Consider the following 25,473-nt stretch of genomic DNA (forward strand, 5'->3'; position numbering starts at 1 on the left):
GAGAGAGGGGTCAGCTTCTGAACAATCGGGGCAGTAAGACCTCTGCAGCCTTGACCTTCCCTATAGATGCAGCCAGTTAAAGGAGGGATCCTGGACATGTAGCAGAGACTAGTGCCTGTGGGAATCAAGGCAAGAGACTGACCAGAAAGCACCTTCAAAGCTTCAGGGAATTTACTGAGTGTAGAGGGTTGTAACAATCCTGGAGCATCTCCAACAGTGCTTGTCGAGCCTCTGCTTCAATATCCCCAGTGAGGGAGAGTTCACCACCTCTCTTGGCAATCTGTTCCACTGTCAAACTGTCCTGACCGTCAGGAATTTTTTTCTGATGTCTAATCAAAATCTCCTCTCTTGCAGTTTATACACATTTGTTCTAGTTCTGCTTTCAGAGGCAGTTGAGAATAAATTATTTGCTTCTTCCATATGACAGCCCTTTAGGTATTTGAAGAGAGCTACTACATCCCCTCTCAGCCTTCTCTTCTCCAGGCTGAACATGCCAAGTTCCCTCAACCTTTCCTCTTAGGGCTTGTCCTCCAGCCCCCAATCATCCTCATCGCCCTCCTCTGAACCTGCTCCAGTTTGGTTGCATCTTTCTTAAAGTGGGTTGCCCAGAATTGGACACAGTACTCCAGGTGAGGTCTAACCAGTGCAGAGTAAAGCGGAGCCACAACTTCTCGTGACTTGGAAGCTGCAGTTCTGGAAGAAGGTTTTAAAACGAAGGTTTTAGTAGAGTTTCTTAACTGGTCAGCTTCACACCCGGGCTGCTGACATCTAAGCACACACAGCAGCCAGAATGGAGCCCTTCTGATTACCCCCATGATCACAGCCTCTTCTTTTTTAATAGTAAGGTAGCTCTTGGGCTGGATCAATTCATGCTCATAATGCTGACAGCCAACTTTGAAATGCACAGAGCCCTTCCTTAAGCACTGGTGTCCGAAGTTTAAAACAAAAAAAGTGTCTGTTCCTAGGTTGGTCGAAGTCCACATTGTGCTCGCAGAGGGTACTGGGGCTCACATTGTTTATCTGAAGGATGAATCCAAGAGAGCAGGGTCAGCTTCTGAATAATCAGGGTAGTAAGACCTCTGCAGCCTCAACCTTCCTTATAGAATCAAGGCAAGAGACCAACAAGGAAGCACTTTCAAAGCTTCAGGGGATTTACTGAGTGTAGAGGGTTGTAACAAGGGACAAGATACGAGCTACCTGAGTTCAGTGCGTGAGCAGGAGAGCCATGCAGCTGTGCAGCTCTGACTGAAGCCCTGTGCAGCTTTCCTCTCTGTACTCTAGAGCAGGGGTCTCCAAACTTTTTGGCCAGGGGGCAGCATCAAATATCTGGCATGGTTTTGAGGGCCAGAAAACAATTTAAATGTAAAATTTAAATAAATAAATTAGAGATAGAACTTAGATGAGTGAATAAATGAATGACTGGGCTCATTCATTGAACCTCTCTGGCCTTCAGAACTCCCTCCAGACACAATCAGAGTACAATTCAGGTCACGTTCAATTGAGTGGGCCAGAGGCTTTCAGGGGACAAGAGTTTGGCCAGGGGCTGGATAGAGGCTTGCCATGGTAAGTGGGGGTGGCGAGGGGGGTGGGAAGGAGGAGTTCCAGGGAGGGGGGAGCAGAGAGAGGGCGGGGAAGAGGTGTGACAGGGAGGCAGAAGGTTGAGAAAGGGCGAGTGGGATGCGTGCAGGGGGGAGGGAGGGAGGCAGGTCCCGTGGAGCTCTGCTCACCTGAATCCAAGGTGTTTGTGTGGGGCTCAGTGCCCTACACGAACACCTTTACTTTACCCATTGCGGGGCTGCTTCCCTTACCCAGGAGAAGGGGACAAAAGTAGCCCGAGGTAGCCCGAGGTGCGCAGGATCCGGCGGCAGCCATTCTCAGTGCCACTGAGGCTGGGTGCCCTAGCTCAGAATAGGGCTGTCAGTCTTTACTGAGGATTCAGATGTGATTCACCTGCATCTTTACCTTCCTGTGCTTTCTGCTTTGTGCCCTTACTCTTTTTCCTAGTACAAATTTATCACCTTGCAAGCCTCCAATGCAACGGGAGGACAACCCTTGCAGGTGTGAAGCTCACAGGGCTGGTGACTAGTGTAGAGCTCTGATGTTGAGGGGTTAGTGGCAATGTGGACCTCTGCATCTCTCCAGTCCCTGCTGGCTTTGTACTGTCCCCTGCTTGGAATCCAAAAACACACAGAATCTTGTGGCAGTGAAAACAGTCTTAAAGACAAACACGTCTGTTAGTGTTGACTTTCGTTTTCTAGTCACCTTCATCAGGTGTATGCAGGGCAATCCTCCCCACACATGGAAGAGAGCAAAGAACATGGACCATCAAATGCAAGAGTTGAGGAGGGAGGCTTAATTTCACAATAAGGTTAACTGTAGTCAAGGGAAGCACCTGCTTGCTCCACCCTGTATTTGATGGTGAGTTTTTCATGTCCTTTCTTCATACAATGCACATACCCTCCTAAGAACCGACTTGGAAGAGGAGAAGGAGAAGAACTGGACAGAGATCTCAAGGTTGGTGCTGCTACAGGAAGAGGACACCTTCCACTGCTCTTTTCACAGAAGCAGCAGCCCAGGAGGAAGGAGCTTCCATCTCATCCAGAGCTTGCAGCTCAGATTCCCTTCATGGCCACTGCAGCTGTTCAGTCTCTATCAGAAATGCTCCAGTGATGACAGAGGGAGGAAAGGGAGGGAGGGAGGTCTGATTAGCAAGAACACTGACTTTCTGTTTGTCTCCCTGGAGGGAGGGGGGAGGCTTCTGCTCTCCACCAAGTGCCAGAGACCAGAAAACAGGAGCCTGGAACTGAGGCTCAGTCCCTCCCAGCAGGACCAGGAGGCTCCAGGACAAGTTTGCTGCAGGTTTCTGTCTGGCTCTGCCTTGTGAAGAGGTAAAAGAAAGCTGTGTAGTGCTGAGAGCGGTAGGTGCCCTGCAAGATGCATCCCGCGGGGGTGGGAGGTGGAGGCAGTCATGGAGGTCTCCTCAATGCAAGGCAAAGTTTGTTCCCTGACCCCGAGCAAGACTCTGCTGACCAAGAGGGTCCCCCCAAGGGCTGCTGAGAGCTGGTATTACGTCCAGGGCAAGATGCCTTACTGCCCCCCTTCCTACTGCTTGTTTTGTACTGTGTAGTTTGTTTTGCCACTGCCCCGCCCACTCCCAGAAGCCTGGACTCCAGGGATTTTGCCCCCCCCCCAGCCTGGTCTCCTTGGATCTATGCCAGCCATTTTGCTGGCAGAGGTCCAACAAGAGCAAGGGAGAGGAAGCATGTGTGGCCTGGCTGCTACTGCAAGCAGCGAGTGGTCAGGTCCACCCGAGGATGGACCAGGCCAACCCACCAGGTTAGGTCAAGCAGGAGCTGGGAGGGAGTCAGTGGGGTGGAATGGAGCAGCAGACAGGCAGATCCAGGAGGAGATGGGGCAGGGTGGGTAGATTAGGCTGGGAAGGGGGCGGTTTCGGCAGCAGTGGCGCCCGCCTGTTTCGCCTTCAAGGGCCAGTGTGAACTTGTGCCACTATAGAGACTGGAGTATGGGGGGGTGGGGAATGGGGAGAACGCAAGTACAATTGAGGTGTACAAAATCCTGTGAAGAAAGGGAATACAGAGATTGTCTCCTCCTTGCAACACTTGAATCTGTTCAATTAATTGCCAGTGGCATTCCCAGAGTGGGGGGCAGCAGTATGTTTTGCAGGGCGCCTCATCGCAGCCTGTGAGCCGCCCTCCCCCTTGTTGTCAGAGCCACTCCAGAAGGAGAAAACAATGCACAGGCGTCTCCTTGGCATTGATTTCACCTCCCAGAATGGCTCCAACGACAGGGGGAAGGGGCAGCTAAGGGAGCAGCAGATGTTAAAACCCCATTTGAGTTGTGGTATGGTAAACCACCAAGTATAGAACATCTCAGAGTGTTTGGGTGTAAGGTTCTTTCTCATATTCGAAAGGAAAAGCTCTCTAAATTAGATCCTAAGACTGAAAAAGGTATTTTTGTTGGCTGTTCTGAAAACTCTAAAGGTTATTGTGTTATGGATTTGAATACAAGTTGCGTGACCGTAAGACATGTATTACATTTCATTGAGGATGAGAAAATAGATAAAAGTCAAACCTTTTTTGATGAACTGGCAGAACCGGATAAGAAGTTTATACTTGTTCCAGCTTATCAAAGTAATACATCTAGATCTTTGGATTTAACCCCAATGGTTAGTGTAGCATCAGAAGGGGAAGTTATACTGGAATTAGATCTAAAAGCCAGTACATCAATAAAGGAAGAATTGCCAGGATTAGATGATGTCTTGGAGGAAGATCAAGTCACTACACAACAACCTAGAAGATCACTTTGAGAAAATAAAGGCATACCACCTGTCCGGTTAACTTATTCTTCAAGATTGGTGTCGGAGTGTGACCCAGAATCATGGGATCAAGTTGAAAGAATGCCTATGGATGAAGCAAAGAAGTGGAAAGATGCAGCTCAAGAAGAGAAGGAGGCGTTGCATAAGAATGGAACATGGACTTTAACTCACTTGCCTCCAGGCAAGAGGGCAATAGGTTGCCCCTAGGGCAATAGGTTTCCCCTAAACAAAATGAGGTGGCTGTTAAAGCCTTCAAGCATTTGCCCTAATGGCATATTACCCTGGCCATTCTGTATTGCCCTCTATCAGGGAAGCAACGTGGCTTTGTAAATTACTGAACGATATGGGAATGCAAGAAATAAATCCAGTGCAAGTTAAAGAGGATAATGAAAGCTGTATAAAATTGATGCAATCAGAAGGTTATAATGAGAGAACAAAGCATATAGATGTAAAGTATTATCATGTACGTGATTTGGTTATGCAGGGTATTAATTATTGTCCTACACAAATAATGATAGCTGATTTATTGACAAAACCATTACCAAGAGAGGTTTCAGAAATTATGAGAAGAAACTAATCTTTTAGATTCACCTACTCAGTTTGGAAAAGGGGTGTTGGGGAATAACAACACTGAGTAGTAGTTATCAGCTGAGTATCTAGTTCTTTAAAGATGAAATTGTATGTGATCCCTTTGCTGATTCCTCCTTGTCTATATATAGCTTCTTGTCTGCTGACTTTAGTAGAACAGGAGAGTGTATTTTAATCTCTGTTTTTAACCATTGAGTTAATCGTACTTGCATGCATCCAGGGGAAGCTATTTAGGGCTTCTGGTCTTCTAGTTTTTAGAATCTTGATGTGAGAAAAATGTGCATCAGATTGTGAGTAAACTGCCTTTGGTCTTAAATTTTTTGGGTTTGAGTTTTTGTGCCTTGGTTTCCAAGCAGCCTGGGTAGAAGAGAAATAACCTTTTTTGCCTGAAACAACACCTAAAGCAGTGATTTTCAACCTTTTTCATTTTATGGCACACTGGCAAGGTATTAAAATGGTCAAGGCACACCATCAGCTTTTTGACAATTAACAAGGCACACTGTGCTGTCAATGGGAGGCTCACATCCCCACTGGCCCTACTAATAAATGATCTCCTCCCAAATTCCCACGGCACACCTAGGGACCATTCGTGGCACACCAGTGTGCCACAGCACAGTGGTTGAAGATGGCTGCACTATAGAGTCTAGAGCAGCCATTTTCAATCACTGTGCCATGGCACACTTGTGTGCCGCGAGTGGTCCACAGGTGTGCCACAGGAATTTGGGGAAGGTCATTTATTAATAGGGCCAATGGGAGATGTGAGCCCCCACTGGCAGCATGGTGTGCCTTGACAATTGTCAAAAACCTGGTGGTGTGCCTTGACCACATGAGATGAAACAGTTTGAAAATCACTGACCTAGAGTATGGGAGGGGGGATGGGGAAAACGCAGGTACAACTGAGGTGCACAAAATCACGTATGCTGCGAAGAATGTTCTTATGTTCAGTAACTCTGGAAGTAGTAGAGCCTTCATTAATAACGAAGTATTCTGTTAATTCCTTGGTCATTTGTTCTTTAAAATCTTCATCATTCAGAAGTGACACATTCAGTCACCACAACTGCTGAGGTTTAACCTCATCTAATAATTGTAGACTCAATGAAACAGGTGCATGATCAGAGAGAGAGATCACGGGGTTAGCTGAAGAGACCTGCTGCTGTCACAGTTCTTCCAATTAAAGTTCTGGGGCATTTCCATGACTGGCCACACAGTGGGATGCTGGTACCCTCAGAGAACACTCTCCCAGCAACGGCTTCCCTCCACCTGCCCCCTCTGAGTGAGTGCAATTCCCGCTTTAGCTGGAAAATCTCTCTAGCAATACCTGCATAGACCGTGAGGAGCCACTATTCTTTCCCATTCCTGCTGCATTCCTAGGTTCACACTCAGAGTGCCTCTGTTGCCCTGAGGGTGACTGACCCTCTGCCTCGACCCTGGTGCCCCAAGAACACAGAGCCAGAGAGGCACCTGCTTGGCTGGCTCTGGCTGTGCCCAGAGATCTGCTCTGGCAATGTCTTCATAGGGACAGATGACATCAGCACCAACATCAGAGACCCACACTACAGTGTGATGCCTGCTGCCCTCTCCCAGCACTGCCCCCTGCTGCCCACACAGGGCAGTTTAACCTTTACACAAAAGAGTATAAATGGACAGATACAGATCACCTCAAGTACCGCCAGTGGTGTGTGGTGGTTTACCACTGGCTGAGAAACACTGGTACAGAGGATCAAGGGCTGGAGTTGAGGTTCCCATCCCCAGTCAGAAATGGGGCTCCCTGGCTTACCCTTTGTTTCAGCTTAGTCTTCTCGGGGCTACTGTGAGGATCAAAGCAGAGAGGATGATCCTGCAGGGTCAGACCAAGAGTCCCAAGGCACCATCATCCCTTATTGCCTTTCTCTCAGCAGGCAGTATTGAGTTACATGCTGCCTCTGAATATTCTTATTCCATCCATTCATCATGACTTTAAGTGGAGTGGGGGCGGGGGCTGTAGCCAACTGTTGTCGCTAAGTGGGTCTGACACATTTCTAGGCAGAGCTTTCGTAGCATGCATGAAAGGTTGAAGATGACAGAGAGACAACAACAACAACAACAGTATTTATATACCGCTTTTCAACAAAAAGTTCACAAAGCGGTTTACAGAGAAAATCAAATATCTAATGGCTCCCTGTCCCAAAAGGGCTCACAATCTAAAAAGATGCCAAGGAATACCAGCAGACAGCCACTAGAACAGACAGTGCTGGGGTGAGGTGGGCCAGTTACTCTTCCCCTACTAAATAAAAGAGGTGCACCCACTTGAAAAAGTGCCTCTTACCCAGTTAGCAGGGGTTAAAATGACACCAAAATGGATAGCAAGAGAATGTCATAGGACTCGATACTTGGAGTCTTCATCAGCTGTGGCCTCAGCCTCACCATCCATGGAAGCAGAAGAAGTAAAGTGTCCCATCTGAATGGATAATAAATCTTGGATAATAAACTTTATAGGAGATTGACATAGTCATATGTCCCAACCTGCATGATGTCTCCAAACTCCATCTATAGAGTTTGCAAACTGCAGACTGAAACAAGCCCCTCCCTCCATCCTTTGGCTTTCTGTGTGTAGTTGCTTCACTCTGCAGCAAAACAAGGTCACAGGCAGGGCTGGCCCATCCATGCGGCCAACTGAAGCTGTCCTATGAGGTCACAGATTAGTGAGTGGGGGGGGGTCTTCTCTGCTTCTCCTCTTTTCATTCCTTTTCCATTCCCTACATTGGAAAAGGAAGAGGGGAAGAGGTAATGTGGAGGGGAGGGGAGCGCTGAGTGAATACTTTGGCAAGTGAGAGGAGCAGAGGCTGGCACATGGCAGGGAAGGAGGGGCAGCAATGGGCATGTCACCCCAGGGGTCACAGGATCTTGGGCAGGCCCAGCCTGGCATGCAGAGATAGGCTACTTCTAAAACCAGGAGTAGTCACTTCTGTTTCTGAACTGGAAGTGTGTGTCTTTGTGTGCATGCACGAGGGGGTTGATTTGCATGCCTCCAACTCTTTCAGGAAAAAGAGAAGCACCAAAATGAACAACCAAATTGATGAATGGAGTCAGAACAGAGAAAAGGGCCTACTTCTTCACATGTGAATAATGAATCTGTGGAACTCCCTGTGCCATGATGTTGTGATGGCAGCAGGCCTGGATGTCCTTGAAAGGGTATTGGACAAATCGATATAGGAAAAGTCCACCATAGTTTACAAGGCATGAGGACCGTATACAACCTCCGTGTTTTAGGAGTAGCCTCCCTCTGAAATGCCAGACACAAGGGAGTGGCAACAGGATAGAGGTATCTGGTTGTCTTTTTGCTCCCTGAGGCATCTCGTGGGCCACTGTGAGATACAGAAAGCTGGACTAGATGGGCCTTTGGCCTGATCCAGCACTTCTCCTCTTCCCCTTGGCCACAGTGCCCGGGGTGGGGATCTCCTTACTGTCTTTCTTATGCAGTTTTGTCAAATGCAGACATGCGAGACCTCTGCTTTTTTAAAACAGGGTGGATGAACGAAGGAGTTCCTTTGTTTGCTTTGTCCCTATAAATAAAATTGGAAGTAATAGTAGTAGTAGTAGTAGTAGTAGTAGTAGTAGTAGATGTAGTAGCAATTCAGCCAATTAGTAATCTGTAGCTTTCAAGTCACAGCAGAAACCTTTCTTATAGGAAGGTCTTGAGTTTCAGGAAAAGTCAGTCAGTGCATCTCTTTTGGTTATTTGTAGAGGTGTTTGAAAATGGATGTATTTTTTTTTCACAGGTTTCGTGATTTGAAACAATGAAACAGAAAGAAAGTTTGATTCCATAGTTCTCAATTTTATTAATTTTGAATTCTTTAAAAGTGTACCAGGCAGGTGACAGAGTATCAGGAGATGTGGCCATGGTATTCCTTCTAACTAGAAAAGTTATCTACAGGTATTTTTATTTCTGGAAAATTTCTTGAACATTGTTTTCTGTTTTCATTTCGATCTCTTAAATACCAAAATGTGATTACCAACAAAAACAAACACCTCCCATTATTAGTCCTACAAACTGGGCACCACGGTAGAAAATTCACAGATCTTCTGCAATGGGCAGTCTGTGAAATAGTTATTCCTCAGGTGGTATTTCTTCTGTTGCTCACCAACACCCACCTGCTGTTCTTGTACAGGCCTCAGAAGCTACCTGAATCCATCCATGGAGTCTTCATCAGCCATGGCCTCAGCCTCACCATCCATGGATGTAGAGGAAGAAGTCAAGTGTCCCATCTGCATGGAGTACCTGACAGACCAGGTGACCCTGGACTGCGGCCACAACTTCTGCAGGGGCTGCATCACCACCTACTGTGAGAAATGGAAAGATCTGGGGGACTTGGAGTGTGCCCTTTGCAAAGCTAAAATCAAGAGAGGGAGTTTCCAGCTAAACTGGCAACTGTCAAAGATAGTAGAAAAAATTAAACATCTGTCATTTTACCTGGGAAAAGAGCATTTATGTTTGAGAACAAGGAAAAACTCCACCTGCTCTGCAAAGAAGACCAGGAGTTGGTGTGTCTGAATTGTGAGAGATCCCCAGAACATCAATCACATACTTTTCTGCTTTTGGAAGAGGCTGCCAAGGAATGCAAGGTGAGTGAATGTAAATCTCCAGGGCCAGTGATGGGTGTAACATGCAGCTTGGTTGGAGAGAAGTCACTGCGGGAAGGCTTGTAACCTGGAGGCCCACAGCAGGAAAAGGGTTTGCCTGCTCCAGGTTATGACACATCTTTAGAATCAGTGCTCCTGATGTCAGGATTGGACGCAAGGGGAGGTTGAAGGGCATTCTTTCCCATCTCCATCTCAGGGCTAAACACTAATTGACTTCTAGTCCCAACTGCAATCTCCTTCTGCTCATGTAAGATGCCATTATCAGACACCAAGTCCAGAGACCTGCCCAGAAGGCACTGAAATGCAAGGAGCAAGCATACACCTCAACTGCTTTCCCATTCTTATGCTAGTTCAAATACACCATTAAATAGTAAACCTCCTTCCCTCCCCTGAAAAAGAAACCAAACAGAAACTTTTCTCTTTGCTGCAGGACCAATTGTGTAGCTGTCTGGCAGTTCTGAGGAAGGAGAGAGAGATAATTCTGGCAAGCAAAGCAGGAATAGAAAAGGAAAGCCGAGACCTGCTCGTAAGTGTCCCTGTTGCATTGGAAGTGAACAGCTACTAGAACCCATATCTGTAAAAGGCAGAAGAGTGCAGAAGAGTGAACATGGCCAGAACTCCCCAATCATGTTCATTAAAGACCAATCCAAAAATGGAATCTTGTCGGTTTTCTGCTGCTCACAGCTGATTTCGTCTCTGCAAAAAGTCAGCAATGTCCTTCCATGCAGGCCTTCTAATGAGTCCCAGTGGTACATAGCTTCACATTATGAGAATCAACTCACTTAAGAACATCCCTGCTGGATAAGGCCATAGGCCCATCTAGTTCAGCTTCCTGTTTCTCACAGTGGCCCACCAAATGCCCCAGGGAGCACGCAAGACAACAAAATCATGCATCCTGGTGCCCTCCCCTGCATCTGGCATTCTGACATAGCCCATTTCTAAATCAGGAGGTTGCACATACACATCATGGCTTGTAATCCATGATGAATTTTTCTTCCAGAAATTTGTCCAATCCCCTTTTAAAGATAGCTGCCATCACCACATTGTGTGGCAATGAGTTCCACAGACCAGCTACACATTGAGAAAAGAAATATTTTCTTTTGTCTGTCCTAACTCTCCCAACACTCAACTTTAGTGGATGTCCCCTGATTCTGGCATTGTGTAAGAGGGAAAAGAGCATCTCTCTATCCACTCTATCCATCCCCTGCATAATTTTGTATGTCTCAATCATGTCTCCCTTCAGGTGCCTCTTTTCTAGGTTGAAAGCCCCAAACTATGTAGCCTTTCCTCATAAGGAAGGTGCCCCAGCCCAGTAATCATTTTAGTCGCTCTCTTTTGCACCTTTTCCATTTCCACTATGTCCTTTTTGAGATGTGGTAACCAGAGCTGGACGCAGTACTCCAGGTGTGTCCTTACCGTCGATTTGTACAACGGCATTACAATATTAACCGTTTTATTCTCAATTCCATTTCTAATGATCCAGAGCATAGAATTGACCTTCTTCACTGCTGCCGCACATTGGGTCAACACTTTCTTTTTCTTTTTTTAAATTTTTATTTATTTATTTTAAATACGGGCTAGGGATATAGGATAAACTAGGGTATAGGGTTACACAGGTTACATAACACAACAGGATACTGGCCATTGGGTCAAAAATGCATTTTAAAACAAAATTTATACATCAAGATAAAACTAAACACAAACTCATCTATATAAATCATCACCGCATATAACATTTAAAATGCGTAACTTAATCTACGCAACCTATAGTATTTATTCAGTACTGTCTATCCAATCATAAAACAGCTTCCAGTATTAGATAAAGTAAGAAGATAAAGTAAGAAGATTTAGATAATCTTTATCTTTCATTCTTTCTGTTAATATATCCATTTCTGCAATTTCATAAGTCTTTTTTTTCATTTTTCTTTATTAGGGATATGTGTAGATTTCCATAATTATGCATTCAATACTCTTGCTGCTGTATTAATCTGTATGATAAGATATTTCTTTTGTAAGTCTTTAATTTCTAACATATTCAGGAGAAATATTTTTGGTTTGAATGGTATAATAACATTAAATAGCGAAAAAAAAATTTGTATCCATTACCAGTATATCTTGGCTTTTTCCCAAGTCTACCACATATGATAACAAGTACCCTCAATCTGGTTACACTTCCAACACTTATTTGACAAACCTGGGTACATTTTTGCTTTTTCATCTGGGGTCAGATGCCATCTGTAAAACATTTTATATAAATTCTCCTTAAAAGAAACCACTTCTGTTAATTTAATATTTGAATTCCACATTTGGTTCCAATCATCAATCGAAGCCTTTCAGATCCCTCTTGCAGATATCCTTGTAGCACAGCTGTGCTCTACCCGTAGGGTGCTTTCCCTGCACAAGTTCTCCATAGAGGAGATCCTTTGGGATCCGACCATCGCCCATTCACACAGCATGACCAAGCCAACGCAGGCGTCTCTGTTTCAGCAGTGTATACACGCTGGGGATTCCAGCTCATTCCAGGACCGTATTGTTTGGAAATTTGTCCTGCCAGGTGATGCCGAGGATGCGTCGGAGTCAGCGCATGTGGAAAGCTTTCAGCTTCTTCTCCTGTTGTGTGCGAAGAGTCCATGACTCGCTGCAATACAGAAGTGTGCTCAAGGTGCAAGCTCTATAGACCTGGATCTTGGTATGTTCCATCAGCTTCTTGTTGGACCAGACTCTCTTTGCAAGGCTGGAAAATGTGATAGCTGCTTTGCCGATGTGTCTGTTTATGTCAGCATCGAGAGAAAGAGTTGCGGAGATTGTTGAGCCAAGGTGACAGTCATGGACAACCTCCAGTTCTTTCCCAGTTTGAAGAGACACTTTGCCAACAGACTGAGGCAAAGAGGCAAAGAAGGAAGGCCCATAGCCAGGGAGACAGACCAGGGACACACTACACTTGCTCCCAGTGTGGAAGGGATTGTCAGTCCTGAATCGGCCTTTTCAACCAAACTAAACTCTGTGCCAGAACCACCATTCAGAGCGCGATACCATAGTCTTTTGAGACTGAAGGTTGCCAACCTGTAAACCATCAATCAAAATATTATATCCAAATTTTTTTGCCTATAACACCAGTGAGTACTACCTCATTTTCCATCTTTATCTCAAGAAGAAAATTATACATTTTCTTAATATATTTTCCATCATCAATCAAGAATATTTTATCAAAACTTATATCTTCTTCATAGATGCCTATTTTAAAATCTTTTGGGTAAACACTTTCACTGAGCTGTCCACCAGCACCCCAAGATCTGATCTGTCACAGACAGCTCAGAACCCATAAGCCTATATGTGAAGTTCTAATTCTTTGCCCCAATGTGCATGACGTTACATTTACTTACATTGAAATGCATCTGCCATTTTGCTGCCCAGTCTCCCAGTTTGGAGAGATCTTCTGGAGCTCCTCACAATCTCTTCTGGTCTTCACCACTCGGAAAAGTTTGGTGACATCCTCAAACTTGGCCACCTCGCTGCTTATCCCTGCCTCTGGGTCATTTATGAACAGGTTGAAAAGCACTGGTCCAGGACAGATTCTTGGGGCACTTGGACTTAGTCAAGCCCTTCTTCCTTTGTGGTATGCACTTCCACAAGGGCTGTATTATTGTTGTTTTAAGCAGCCTCCATGCACTTTGGAGAGATCAGACTCTTTTTACCTTCCCTTTGAACTTATTTCTAATTCGTCTCCTCATTTGTGGGACATCTGCCTTTGGGTTTTTGTATCAGATTTGCTTGCCACTCTTCCCTCTACATGCATGGCAAAACGGATTGCAGCATGGTCACTTTCCCCAATGGTTCAGTAACATTGGCATTTCTAATCAGGTCCTGAGTACCACACAATATTAAATCCAGAGTCACCTGTCCTCTGGTGGGCTCGAAGGCTAGCTGCTCTAAAGCACAGTTATTCAGCATGTCAAGAAATCTGGTCTTTCTTTCAATACTGAAGTACAAATTGATCCAGTCAATGTGAGGATAATTAAAAAACCCCATGATTACAACCCTGTCCCTCCTCGACACCTTCCTGATTTGTTTCCTCATTTCAAGGTCTCCTTCAGGTTTCTGGTCTGGAGGACTATAGCACTCCTCCAGCGTGCTATCACTCCTTGCTCCTGGTAATTTAACCCACAGAGATTCTGTGTTGGAGTCTGACCCGTGATGGAAAGATTTCAGGACTCTTTCTCTGACACAATGCTAAACAGTCACACAGCCTTTTAAAAAAACAATTTTGAGGCTTTTATTTTACAGCTATTTACAGTTTAGAAATAGATTCAGTTTCAGGTTGGATACAGAGGTTTACCACCTTGGTTGTTCCTTTGTTTCTCAGAGAACCACACCCAGACCTTCTCACTTATACTCCTAAACAAACAACTGACCCATGTGACATTGCATGTCATTTCCACTACCTTATAGGGCATATTGACAGTTTGGTGCATGATTCCAGCCCTAATTAGGAAGTCACTTTGCCCTGCATTACAAATAGTTCCCGACTCACAACTCTGGTTACACATGAGTCTGGAATTTTCCTTTTGGGAAAGCTATGACGTGTATGTTCTCTCTGCAAGTCATCCTGACAAAATAGCTTTCCTATCCTGTTTTTAACAGACAAACTAGTCCTTTCCTTGGCTCCTATTTTTCAGTTATTTTCCTCATCTGAAGTTAGGTTAACCCTTTAAAATCTTTATCACCCGACCTTCAATCTGTACTTTTCTGGATTCTACCCCTTCTTTAACATAAATGGTCACCCCACCTCCAACAAGCCCCTCCCTGTCCCTCCTATAGAGTTTATAGCCTAGGATTCCAGTATCCCACTAGTTCTCTCCATTCTAGCAGGTTTTTGTTATGCCAACCATATCAATGTTTTCCCTGGTCCCCAAACATTCCAGTGCTCCCATCTTTGCTCAGAGACTTTGGGCATCAGCATATGTATATGAAGTTCCCCCAAATGGGCTGCTTATTAGCTCCTCTATCCCTGTAGCCTCTCATTGTGCCAAACTGTCTATCAGATCCAATCAGGCTTCCATTCCCACTTCCTACTCCTACTGTCACTAACTTTCTGTTCTCTAACCTCCCTATCCTCATCCCATAAGGATGAGGAGTTCCTAACCAGATGCCCCTCAGCTCCTGTTTAAAAGCTCCTGTCATGGGTCAGTTTAAAGCTCTTTGGCCAGCTTTTTAACGTTACATGCCAGCAGTCTGGTTCCATTCTGGTTCAAGTGAAGCCCGTCCCTCTTGTACAGGCCCTGATTGTCCAAAAATGTTCCCCAGTGCCTAACAAATCTAAATCGCTCCTCCTGACACCACTGTCTCATCCATGCATTGAGACCCCTGATCTCGGCCTGCCTAGCTGGCCCTGCATGTGGAACAGGAAGCACTTGCGAGGATTGGAAAAATTTATGGAGGAAAAGTTCATTACGGGTTGCAAGTCATGGTAGGTATGTGCAAGCTCTTGGTTTTATCGGTAGGCTGCCTCTGATTGCCAGATGCAGGGGAGGGCACCGGGATGTGCTCCCTGGGGCATTTGGTGGGCCACTGTGAGATACAGAAAGCTGGACCAGATGGGCCTTTGGCCTGATCCAGCGGGGCTCTTCTTATGTTCTTAACGCTATCTTTGGGGTCCTGGATTTAAGCTTCCTACCCAATAGCCTAAATATTCCTGACATTTCTCTCCTTTCCTCTCTACAACTGCTTGTTGCAGGGACAAATAGAAGAAAAGAAAACAACGACAGAGGCCTTTTTCAACCAACTACATCAGTTTCTGGAAAAAGAAAAGATGTCTCTCCTCTCAAAGTTGGAAGAGCTGGAGAAGGAAATTGCAACCAGAAGAGAGGAGCACATGGCCAGACGGGTGGAGGAACTGTCCTCCCTTGAAGGTCTCATCCAGCAAATGGAGGAGAAATGCCAGCAGCCAGCAAGTGAGCTCCTGCAGGTGAGGGGGGTAGAAATAGCTGAGGTTCATCTCCAGGGAAAGAAACTACTCTGTGCTTCCTTGGCCTACACAAGAATGAAGAACTCAGTGTGTCGTGCTGATGAAGAGCCTAATCTGGAGATACGCATGCCGGCTTACCACAAGTGTGCACTGTCGCAAATGTGCCATAAGGCACACTTGCAGGACTTAGCACCAGCCGAGCACCAGAGCAAGCCCAGCGCAAACCAGAGCTGGGCTAGTGCTGGTGGAAAGCTGTTGCTCTGCCACTTGGCAATCCTCTGAACCCCAGGTCAGTGGAGAGGTAGGTGGGGGCATGGGGGGAGCAGTGAGGTGGCATCTCAGGGTGGGGGGAGGTGGATAGAGGGGTGGGGAGATTTTGTGCTGGGGAGGGAGCTAGGTGGGGGAAGGGCAGGACCTGTGGAACTCAGCTCCACCAGATCCTGAACTCCTTGTCGGGTTGCATGGTCTGAGATGGAACTGTTCCAGAGCTAGTGCAAAACCCCATTGTGGGGCCACCTTCCTTACCTGGGGAAAGGGAACAAACACCCCCTTCCCTGGAGGAGCCACCAGAAGCTGCCCTGTTGTGCTCAGGATGCCATACCAGCTGTTCCCAGCACCGCATCAGTCCCACACGCTGGGCAACTCAGGACTGGGCTGAGAGACCTCTCTTAGGTACTTGCGCACTCAAGGGAAATCAGTCAGTTCATTGTATTTCAGTGTGGCCTGAAGGTTCCCAAGATCCTGGAATCTGTTCTCATGGCTGCTTCCTGACCACTGCTTTCCCTCCAGCGCTGCTCAGTTCTGCTGCTCTCAAGTCCCACTAATGGGCCTCTGTGGTGCTCCAGTGGAGCCTCACCCACTGTCCAGGGTCTGTGCAGAGACAGAGAGACCCGGGGCATTTGGAATGCACATGCTGGAAGCCTGAAAATAGAGTGGAATCCCTGTCTGGGCATGCCCCAATCTCACCCTGAAGAAGACAAGAAGGAATGGGAAGCATGGGCCTGAGTGACTGCCCTGGATTGCTGGTCAGCAAAGGACTTATGGGGGGGGCTGTCCTATCTATAGTCTCTCTTCCTTCTCATACTTGGTTTCAACAATAGCAGGGGAAGCTCAAGCAGAGCCCTCCCCTCGGTGGTGTTTCTAACCACTGTGGCTCCTGGGGACACACCTTCAGGGGTGCTACCCTCACCTGGGGGTGCCAAACTCCATGCCCAATGCATCCCGCCAGAACTGTTCAGAGAGCCAGATATGTCACCTGCGGTTTCCTTGGAAGTGACTTCTGGATTTAGAAGGCCGTGTGTGGCTTCCTGGCCCTCAGAATACCTGTGGGAGGGAGCTCAGCGGGCAGCCCTCAGATTGGCAGACTGATCCTTATTGGCAAGCAACTGAGTGCCATGGAAGGGGGGAATGGCTGGATGCACGGCATTACTTCCCCCAAGCCTGGCATCTGGGTTATTTGACCCCCTTGCTTCCTGAAGATATGCCTCTGCCTCCCCTTCTATCTTATACTGATGGATATCCCAGGTTGCGGTCAGAGGTCAAGGCCATTAGCTGGGTCTGATAATAGATCACAACAACAACAACAACAACAGGTATTTATATACCGCCTTTCTTGGTCTTTATTCAAGACTTTATTCAATGCGGTTTACATAGGCAGGCTTTTATCTAAATCCCTATTTAAATAGGAATTTTTACAATTTCAAAGAAGGTTCTTTCTTTCAAGAACTACTACATTCAAGGTGTTTCATTCCGATCTGGCTTCACATTCTGGCCTCCATCCTCCCCCGCTCAGAGCAGATGGAATTGCTCGGCTTCAGCTTGTCAGCTGCTCCAAGGTCACACAGTGCCGGTGGCCTCGAACTGGCGACCTTGTGGATGTTATCTTCAGGCAGACGGAGGCTCTACCCTCTAGATCAGAAGGTGTGACACAGAATTGATGGATCAGGACAAGCAAAAGAAAACTTTTCTTTGCCCAGCTTGTGATTATTCTGTGGAGCTGCACCTCAGTCCCTGAGTGGAGTGTGGAAGACGGATCACTACCAACTGGACAGTGGAGGACCAGGGAGCACCTCTGTGCAGGGTGTGAAAAGTCTGACTTGCTTGTGGCAGGCGCTGAGATCTTTTTCTTTTTTTCCCCCAGGATATGAGGAGGACCTTGCAGAGGTATGTGGATCCCACTCATTTCCCTTCTTGTCTCCTGATGCTGGGAATGGTCTGTGAGGAACATGGCTCTTGGGGAGAGAATGCAGGACTCTCCACCCTCCAGTGCTCCACTCAGGGCCTCTCTTTACAACATTCCATCTGCACATCCATCAGAGCTGCCAGACATCTGTCCCCTTCCCTCAGCTACAAAAGCGCCTGCTGTACCTGATGCATTTTATATCCATTTACACTAAGAACATAAGAAGAGCCCAACTGGATCAGGTCAAAGGCCCATCTAGTCCACCTTCCTGTATCTCACAGTGGCCCGCCAAATGCCCCAGGGAGCACACAAGACAACAGACACAACCTGTGGCCTGGTGCCCTCCCCTGCATCTGGCAATCAGAGGCAGCCTGTCTCCAAAACCAAGAGCTTGCACATACCTACTATGACTTGTAACCCGTAATGAACTTCTCCTCCAGAAATTTGTCCAATCCCCTCTTAAAGGCATCCAGGCAAGAAGCCAGAACTACTTCTTGTGGCAAGGAGTTCCACAAACTAATTATATGCTGGGTAAAGAACTATTTTCTTCTGTCTGTCCTAACTCTCCCAACACTCAACTTGTGTGGATGTCCTCTGGTTCTGGTGTTACGTGAGAGGGAAAAGAGCGTCTCTCTATCCACTCTGTTCACCCCCTGCATGATTTGGTATGTCTCAATCATGCGCCTCAGGCACCTCTTTTCTAGTCTGAAGAGTCCCAAATGCTGTATTCTTTCCTCATAGGGAAGGTGCCCCAACCCAGTAATAATTTTCGTTGTTCTCTTTTGCACCTTTTCCAACTCCACTATATCCTTTTTGAGATGTGGCTACGAGAACTAGACACAATACTCCAGGTGTGGCCTAACCATCGATTTGTACAATGGCATTACAATATTAGTCATCTTATTATCAGTGCTTTTCCTAATTATCCCAAGCATGGAATTAGCCCTCTTCGCTGCCACCGCACATTGGGTTGACACTTTCATAGAGCTGTCCACCAGCAGCCCAAGATCTCTCTCCTCATCTGTCACAGGCAGCAGTAGTAGGATGTACGTAGTTCTTCTCGAACTATTTTGTCAGAAGTCCCGCCCCTCTTTGCCAGAAATCCCACCCCCTGAGGGGGTTCAAGTGACCCCTCAAACAACTTTCCCCACTGCCCCCCACCACTGGGGAGGGTTTTTGGGGCACCCCGACATTTGGTTTTGCGGGAAAAGGAGCCCGCCAATGAAGTGTGGGAAAGGGGTTTATGTGACCCTCAAACAACATGCCCCATCGCCGCTGACCAATAGGCACAGGTTTCATAGCTCTCGGATCACCATTTGGAGCCAATGGGAAAAAAGGGGGAAGTGGGAACAGGTCCTGACATGTCCTTGTATTTAAGGCCCAGGGCCTTTCGGGGGAGGGAGAAACCCGTTCAGCCTTTGCTGTTGCTGCTGTTTCTGCCATGACCTCCCCTCTGAAAAGCTCTCCCACATCGCCTGCCGGGGAGGAGAGTGAAAATCACACTATGGTGTTCGTCAAGATGGAGAGCCCCAAGGAGAAGGAGAACGTGCTGCCTTCTGAGGGAGGGGAGACCCCAGTCAGACCCGTGGATTCTCAAAACTACGTTCGCAAACTGTTCAAGATGGAGAGCTGCGATGAGCCGGAGACCCCAGACAGACCAACTGATTCTCAAAGCCTACCGCAGGCACCTATGAAGAAGAAGCAAAAATGTAGGCGTTATGAGGATGATGAGGAGGATGACGTGTTACCGTTTCCATCTTTGAACCTGGTTTACCAATTTGCAATGGAAGAGGTAAATCATTGTGCTTGAGTGCATACGTGAGTGTGTTGCCTGAAATGTAAAATCAAAAATACTTATTTGTGTTTTTTTTTTCTGTAGGCTATTCCAAAGAAGGATGTGAAGCAAGACACTTTCAAAATGTTATGAAACATTTTAGGGGTTCTCCTGCTGGACAGACAGAACAAAAATCTGACATCACAAACATGACAAAGAATCACAAAAAGTTTGCTGAGGGTAAGTTTGTTCACCTTTGTGAAGTATTGTGTATCAAAATTTCTTGAGGTGCCTTGTGAGGGATGTCGAATGAAGGCCCCAAACCAGGACGCCCACGTTTGCTTGGACTGGACTCAGGAGTTTATTCGAGACATGCTGCACAGGGTTATGAATAAATTGGATATTGGAAGTCTGTTGCACACGTGTATCTGTATTGCATTTTCATTAGGTTGTCTTGAGATCAAGCAGGAATTTCCTGAAAACGTTATGTCATTATTGGCTCATATATATAAATTTGAATCTGAACCCCATAAAATAGCCGCTAAACTGCTTCAGCAGCAAGAATGTGTTTTTCTTTTTTCTGTTGAAAAAGCCATGAAAGCTAAATCTTTCTGGTTTTATCTGATGTAATATTAATGGAATAATAATGGAGTGGAATGGAATATTAATATATGTATCTTGCATGATTAGGAAAAAAAAAAGTAGAGAGAAGACATGGGGTGAGAGAAGGAATGCTTATTTAAAAAAATGTGCATGTTTAGAAATAAAATGCAGATCTTGCATGACTAGGGAAATGATGCTTTCAATGGATTTTTAGAAGTAGAGAGAAGACATGGGGGTGAGAGAGGGATTGCTTATTAAAATGTGCATGTTTAGGAATAAAAATTCTATTCTTTATATGAACTTTTGACTGTTCTGTTGCTTACAGGGGGGCTTTATTTCAATTGAATTTTAGAAGACATGGGCTTGGGGGACATGGGAGAATAGAACCTGCTCACATAGGGGTTACACCAAAAGAAAAAAGGACTGAAAATCAGAAGCTGATCAGACACATTTCTTTTCTATATGGGAAAACAATTTCAGCTATTTTATCAATCCATGAGACTGGGAATAGAATTTGGTGTCTGGTTTTTTGCACGTGCAAAAATCCAGACACAGAATGGATAGTTTATCAGGTTAATCCAGGACTATTGCATTCCAATAACTTGGAAATTTTTCAAACTTTTTGACATGGGAATCAGATTCTGTATCTGGATTTTTGCACGTGCAAAAACCAGACACAGGTCAAAACTGGGGTTAATCCAGGACTATTGCATTCCAATAACTTGGAAATTTTTCAAACTTTTAGACATGGGAAGCAGAATTTGGGATCTGTTTTTTACGTGTATAACATCCAACACCTGTGACTTCTTTTAAGATTTATGGTGTGAAAATAAAAACATACTAACTTACCAACATTTTTATTTATTGTATGGGCCTGGGAAGAAAAAAAACTAATTGGAATGTCCAGATGTGAGGGGTACAGAGATTTTTCCTATAAAAGGGGACACCTTATTGTGTGTGTCAGTACATGTTCCAAAAAAGAAGGCTGGAGTTCTTTTGGTAAGCATATTGCGCTCTCTCTCTCTCCTTGCCTTGGAATTTGTATGTGTGGGGCATGTATGTGTTCTGTGTTCCTGTGTGAATCTGATAGATTTGAATATTGCTGCATTTATTCAGGGACAGAGTGGGTCATGCTCTCCAGTGTTCTTGGCCTGAACTGGTTTTCTTGTACTATGCCAGCCATCATGTCTGTGTACTATGTACTATTTACAAGTGGCCAGTGCAAATTGCTTGAAATCTCTGATTTTCTTGGGAGGGAGGGGGTGGAATGTTTTCAGCAGGGGCCTGTGTGACTATTAGATTTAAATTTTGCTGCATTTTATTCAGGGCCAGAGTGGGTCATGCTCCTCAGTGTTCTTGGCCTGAACTGGTTTTCTTGTACTATGCCAGCCACCATGTCTGTGTGACTCTGTGAAACTTGCCTCTGTGTGTTTGGGGGGGGGGGGCTGTCAGCAGAGGCTTCTATTATTCAATGTGGGCTGTGTGCCTTTACACTTTACAAGTGGCCAGTGCAAATTGTTTGAAATCTCTGATTTTTTGGGAGGGAGGGGGTGGAAAGTTTTTTCATGTGTTCTGTGTGACTGTGAATCTGATAGAATTAAATATTGCTTCTCTCTATCTATCTGTATGTCAGAATCTTAATAGACTGCTTTTATTTAAGGTTTGTATTTTCCACTCTGCATGTGCTCTGGGGCATTCTTGGTCGGAGAAAATTACACCTATCTCACTGACTGCACAATTTTGTATGATTGTACCATTTTCAGCACTGCAGGTGCTGTGTGACTGTGTCTTGATATGGGGAAAATTATGAATGAGCTTTTTTTTCCTGTTATGTTATAATTTCTAGATTGAAAATGTCTGAGGACGACGATGGAAATTCACAGGAATCTGATGGTACTTTGAATAAAAAAATAGCAGTTTCCTAATAATTTTTTAAAAGTACAAGATACATTTACATGTCTTCTTCTGTTTCAAATTTAGTGCTGTTTCTGGGGGCACTGCAGGAATCAATTGCTAAACCAGGTATTTGCACAGTTGAATTTTTATTTTCCATTTCCTGTGAATACTGAGCAAATCAAAATGGTTCTTTTTTTCAGATCCCCCTATGCAGCCAGGCGACAATTCAAACTGCAAGAAAAAGCCTTTCATATTTCAAAAAGGTAAAACTGAGCCTATTTTTTAATTAAGTTTCCTGAGTCTCTTTAAAAAAATAAGTAAAGTGACCCTCCTTATTTATTTTTAACTGTAGGACTTCCTTCAAGTACCAGATTAACCCCCCCCCCCCCAGTTCTGGTGGCTTATACTCAGCACCCAGTTCTGGTTTGTGTTACTTTACCTCATATTTTATTTAAAAATCAAGAAACTGGGTATACTACATAATCTATAATTATTTTTACAGTTCTATTTCTTTTTTTGAAGGAGAATCATCTCCAGCCCTATTCAAAAGAGGTAAAAATTCTGTTATTGCTCCCCTTTTTTTATTGCACATTTATAACCATTTAATATAAAATTAAATTTCTGTTCATTTCAGCTAAAGGAATTATTGATACAGCTCTTACCGACAGATGTGATGCTGGTTCAAGCGTCTTTAAAAGAGATAATATTCATGATTAATAACAAGGGAAAAAAACGTATTGGCATCTACAAAAAAAAAAAAAAAAAGATTTTCCTTTCTTATTCTAGTTGCTAGAGGGTCACCAAAATCCAGCACAGGGGGAGGTAATCCTAGGCTTTTTTTTTTAATGGAGGTCAGTTTTTTTTAAAAAAAGAAAATTGATTTTAAAATTTTGGTTTTTTCTCACAATAGGAAATGCTGAACCTGTGCAAAATCATGCAGGTGTTAATGGACCCCGAGGAAAATCTCCATTGAGTCCAAAGCCTAGCACGTCCAAACCACCTGCTCTGGACAGTCACAAAAAAGGTAACTGATCCATGATCAGCTTGAATAAAATGCAAAATATGGAAATTAATAATAATGGGAAATCCTATGCCACTATTTTCTAGTGCTTTTAAATTTTGGTTTTTCTCACACTCAGGAAATACTGGACCTGTGCAAAATATTCTTCAAAGAAAAGCTGCAGGGGGGCCTTCCACTTTTAATGCAGCTAGCAACCAGAAAGGTAACTACCTGTATAAATTACATAATAGGAATATTTTTAATGGGAAAGTCTATACCACTATTTTCTAGCGCTTTTAAATTTTGGTTTTTTCTACATTCAGGAAATACTGGGCCTGTGCAAAATATTCTTCAAAGAAAAGCTGCTGGGGGGCCTTCCACTTCTAATGTAGCAACTACTGCCAACCAGAAAGATAACCACTTGTATAAATTTATCCACTAAATTTGACAAAAAAAAATATTTCTTTACTCCTTGGGATAGGATGCCTTTAAGAGGGGATTGGAGGAAAAAAAATCCATTGTGGGTTACAAGCCAGGATTTTAGAAGTGGACTATGCAAGGGAGTCTCTTTTTTACCTAGTGTGAGATACAGGTCGCAGGACCAGGTGGGGGCCTATGGTCTGTTCTTATGATAATAAATTGCCTATTTCAGTTATGTAGTCTCCCCATTCAGTAAAAAAAAAGTTTATAGCTTTCTAGGAACTGTCACTCCCACGGCAGACCGCTCCCTGACCGGAAGCATCCTGCTGCTGCCTTGTCTGAAAGTGAAACCGAAGATTTTGCTCCAAAGAAAAAACAGAAGAAAACCAGAAACCTTGACCCAGATGAATGTTTTGAATTGGGAGGATTATTGAACCAGTGTATGAATTCTGTTATTGAGAAGGAGAGAAAACTCTCAACTCAGCTTAGCTACTGGAATTCAGAGTTAAAAAAACACTGGTGCTCGTTGTTTCATGGCAAGGGGCTTGATAAAGAGATGCTTGTTTCTTTTCAAGAAAATATTAAAAACTTCCACATCTATCCTGAGAGTCTGGAGGGGCAAACACCACACAGCTCTCCTTTTGCTACAGGGGTGAATCAGTTTGGGAGGGGTTTCCCACAGGACTCCTCTGATTCAGAGGATGATGATGATGATACAGGGCTTTCTCCCATCCCCCAGGGGCCACCTGTTCCTGCACCAGATGCAGGTGCTGATATGGTCGAAGACCATTCTGATAGTGGCTATTCCTCCAATCCAAACCCTGTGTCTGATAGCGGTTATTCCACCATGAACACTACAGGGGGTGAGGAGGAGGAGGAGCCTGAACCAAGAGTCTACCTGGAAAGGGAGGAGCGCTGGTAATGGCATGCTCCGAGACTACCTGTCTCCCGATACACTTTTTCCTTCCGCTTTGTAAATTTGGATAGTTTATCCCACCCCTTACTGGTTGAGCAGGCAATCACCACCAGCATTCAGCAATTGCTGGATGAATTACATAGCGAAATAGATCCAGCGGATTTAGTACAACTGCGTCTTGAGGGGGGCGGGTTAAATAACCCTCTCTTCTCCTTGAGGAGACACATCAGTGCTCTGGATGCTGCATCATTTTTTGCTAACATAGGGAATCTCATTCAGAGCAATGCAGAAGTTCATCTCCATGGTCTGTTGTGTCTCATTGTTTCTGTTATCAGAAACAGGGGTGGGAGGGGTCAAAGACTCCTAAGCACTGTCCTTTATAGCAAGATCATAAAAAAGAAAAGACAACACCTTGTTGACCTGAATAATGAGGACAGCAACCTTTGCTTTGGGGGGAGTTTCTTAGCAATCATAAATGGCCAAGGGTATACTGATTTTCATTTATTACAGATGGCAAGACAGCTGTATGCAGCAGTTGGGATTGCCCCTGATAAAAAAAATTCTGTTATCAGACCTGGGGAGATTTGAAAGGTATTTTCAAGTGAATATAGGGTTTGTCCTACATGGTGATAAAGGCTGGGAAATCTTCAGATCGGGCCCACTTATACATGATAAGTCCTACTTTCTACTGCTATACGATGAGCATTATTATGGTATTCTAAACATGAAAGGATTCTTTGGTTCTAGAAATTACTGCTCCATCTGTGGAACTCCTTATGCTCATACACACACTTATAGGTTTCGCTGTCGTTTTTGTTTACGGAGACAGTGTACCAGGGAGGTGGAGGTGCAGTGTGAAAGCTGCAGACTGATATGCCCTTCTCGGACCTGTTTAAATATCCATAAAAAATTAGCAGCCAAAGAGGAGATTGACTGTTTCCCAAAATGGCTGTGTGAAGAATGTGGAGGTTATGTCACTAAAAGACACAAATGCAAGCCACAAAAGTGCTTGGAGTGTCTCAGTATTCCTTTACCTGACCATCTCTGTTACATTCCCCCTCTTAGGGAACCTGAACTTTCAGACAAGTATATCTTTTTTGACTTTGAGTGTACTCAGGAGACAGGAATTCACCTTCCCAATTATATATATGCGATGGGGACAAAGGAAGGGAA

General features: G+C 44.9%; 1 protein-coding gene across 4 annotated transcripts; it reads left to right on the forward strand.

The window, feature by feature from the left end:
• The first annotated feature begins 2,856 nt into the window (after positions 1 to 2,856).
• Positions 2,857 to 23,455, forward strand: LOC136641056 (uncharacterized). 4 transcript variants are annotated; one of them, XR_010793839.1, is made up of 13 exons: positions 2,857 to 2,918; positions 9,073 to 9,526; positions 9,975 to 10,070; positions 15,279 to 15,509; positions 17,650 to 19,483; positions 19,571 to 19,705; positions 21,915 to 21,961; positions 22,049 to 22,090; positions 22,165 to 22,227; positions 22,487 to 22,516; positions 22,875 to 22,988; positions 23,104 to 23,187; positions 23,288 to 23,455. XR_010793839.1 is itself a non-coding variant. In XM_066616649.1 (8 exons), the coding sequence occupies exons 2-8, from the start codon at positions 21,922 to 21,924 to the stop codon at positions 23,404 to 23,406; spliced, it is 492 nt and encodes a 163-aa protein (XP_066472746.1). In that variant the 5' UTR covers positions 20,259 to 21,067; positions 21,915 to 21,921; the 3' UTR covers positions 23,407 to 23,455. The 4 variants fall into 4 exon arrangements, 2 of the variants coding, with proteins under 2 accessions (XP_066472746.1, XP_066472745.1); XR_010793840.1 differs by lacking the exons at positions 21,915 to 21,961; positions 22,049 to 22,090; XM_066616649.1 differs by lacking the exons at positions 2,857 to 2,918; positions 9,073 to 9,526; positions 9,975 to 10,070; ... (1 more) ...; positions 17,650 to 19,483; positions 19,571 to 19,705 and adding an exon at positions 20,259 to 21,067.
• Positions 23,456 to 25,473: the final 2,018 nt, after the last annotated feature.

This window comes from Tiliqua scincoides, chromosome 2, assembly GCF_035046505.1.
Source record: "Tiliqua scincoides isolate rTilSci1 chromosome 2, rTilSci1.hap2, whole genome shotgun sequence".
Taxonomy (NCBI): Eukaryota; Metazoa; Chordata; class Lepidosauria; order Squamata; family Scincidae; genus Tiliqua; species Tiliqua scincoides.

What these genes read in the sequence shown, in the direction of transcription:
- LOC136641056 (XM_066616648.1), top strand. Translation starts at nt 20,968, where the DNA reads ATGTCCAGATGTGAGGGGTACAGAGATTTTTCCTATAAAAGGGGACAC. An exon ending in GCCTTTCATATTTCAAAAAG is followed by an intron (nt 22,228 to 22,486) that starts GTAAAACTGAGC and finishes CTTTTTTTGAAG; the next exon opens with GAGAATCATCTCCAGCCCTA. An exon ending in TGCAGCTAGCAACCAGAAAG is followed by an intron (nt 23,188 to 23,287) that starts GTAACTACCTGT and finishes TTCTACATTCAG; the next exon opens with GAAATACTGGGCCTGTGCAA.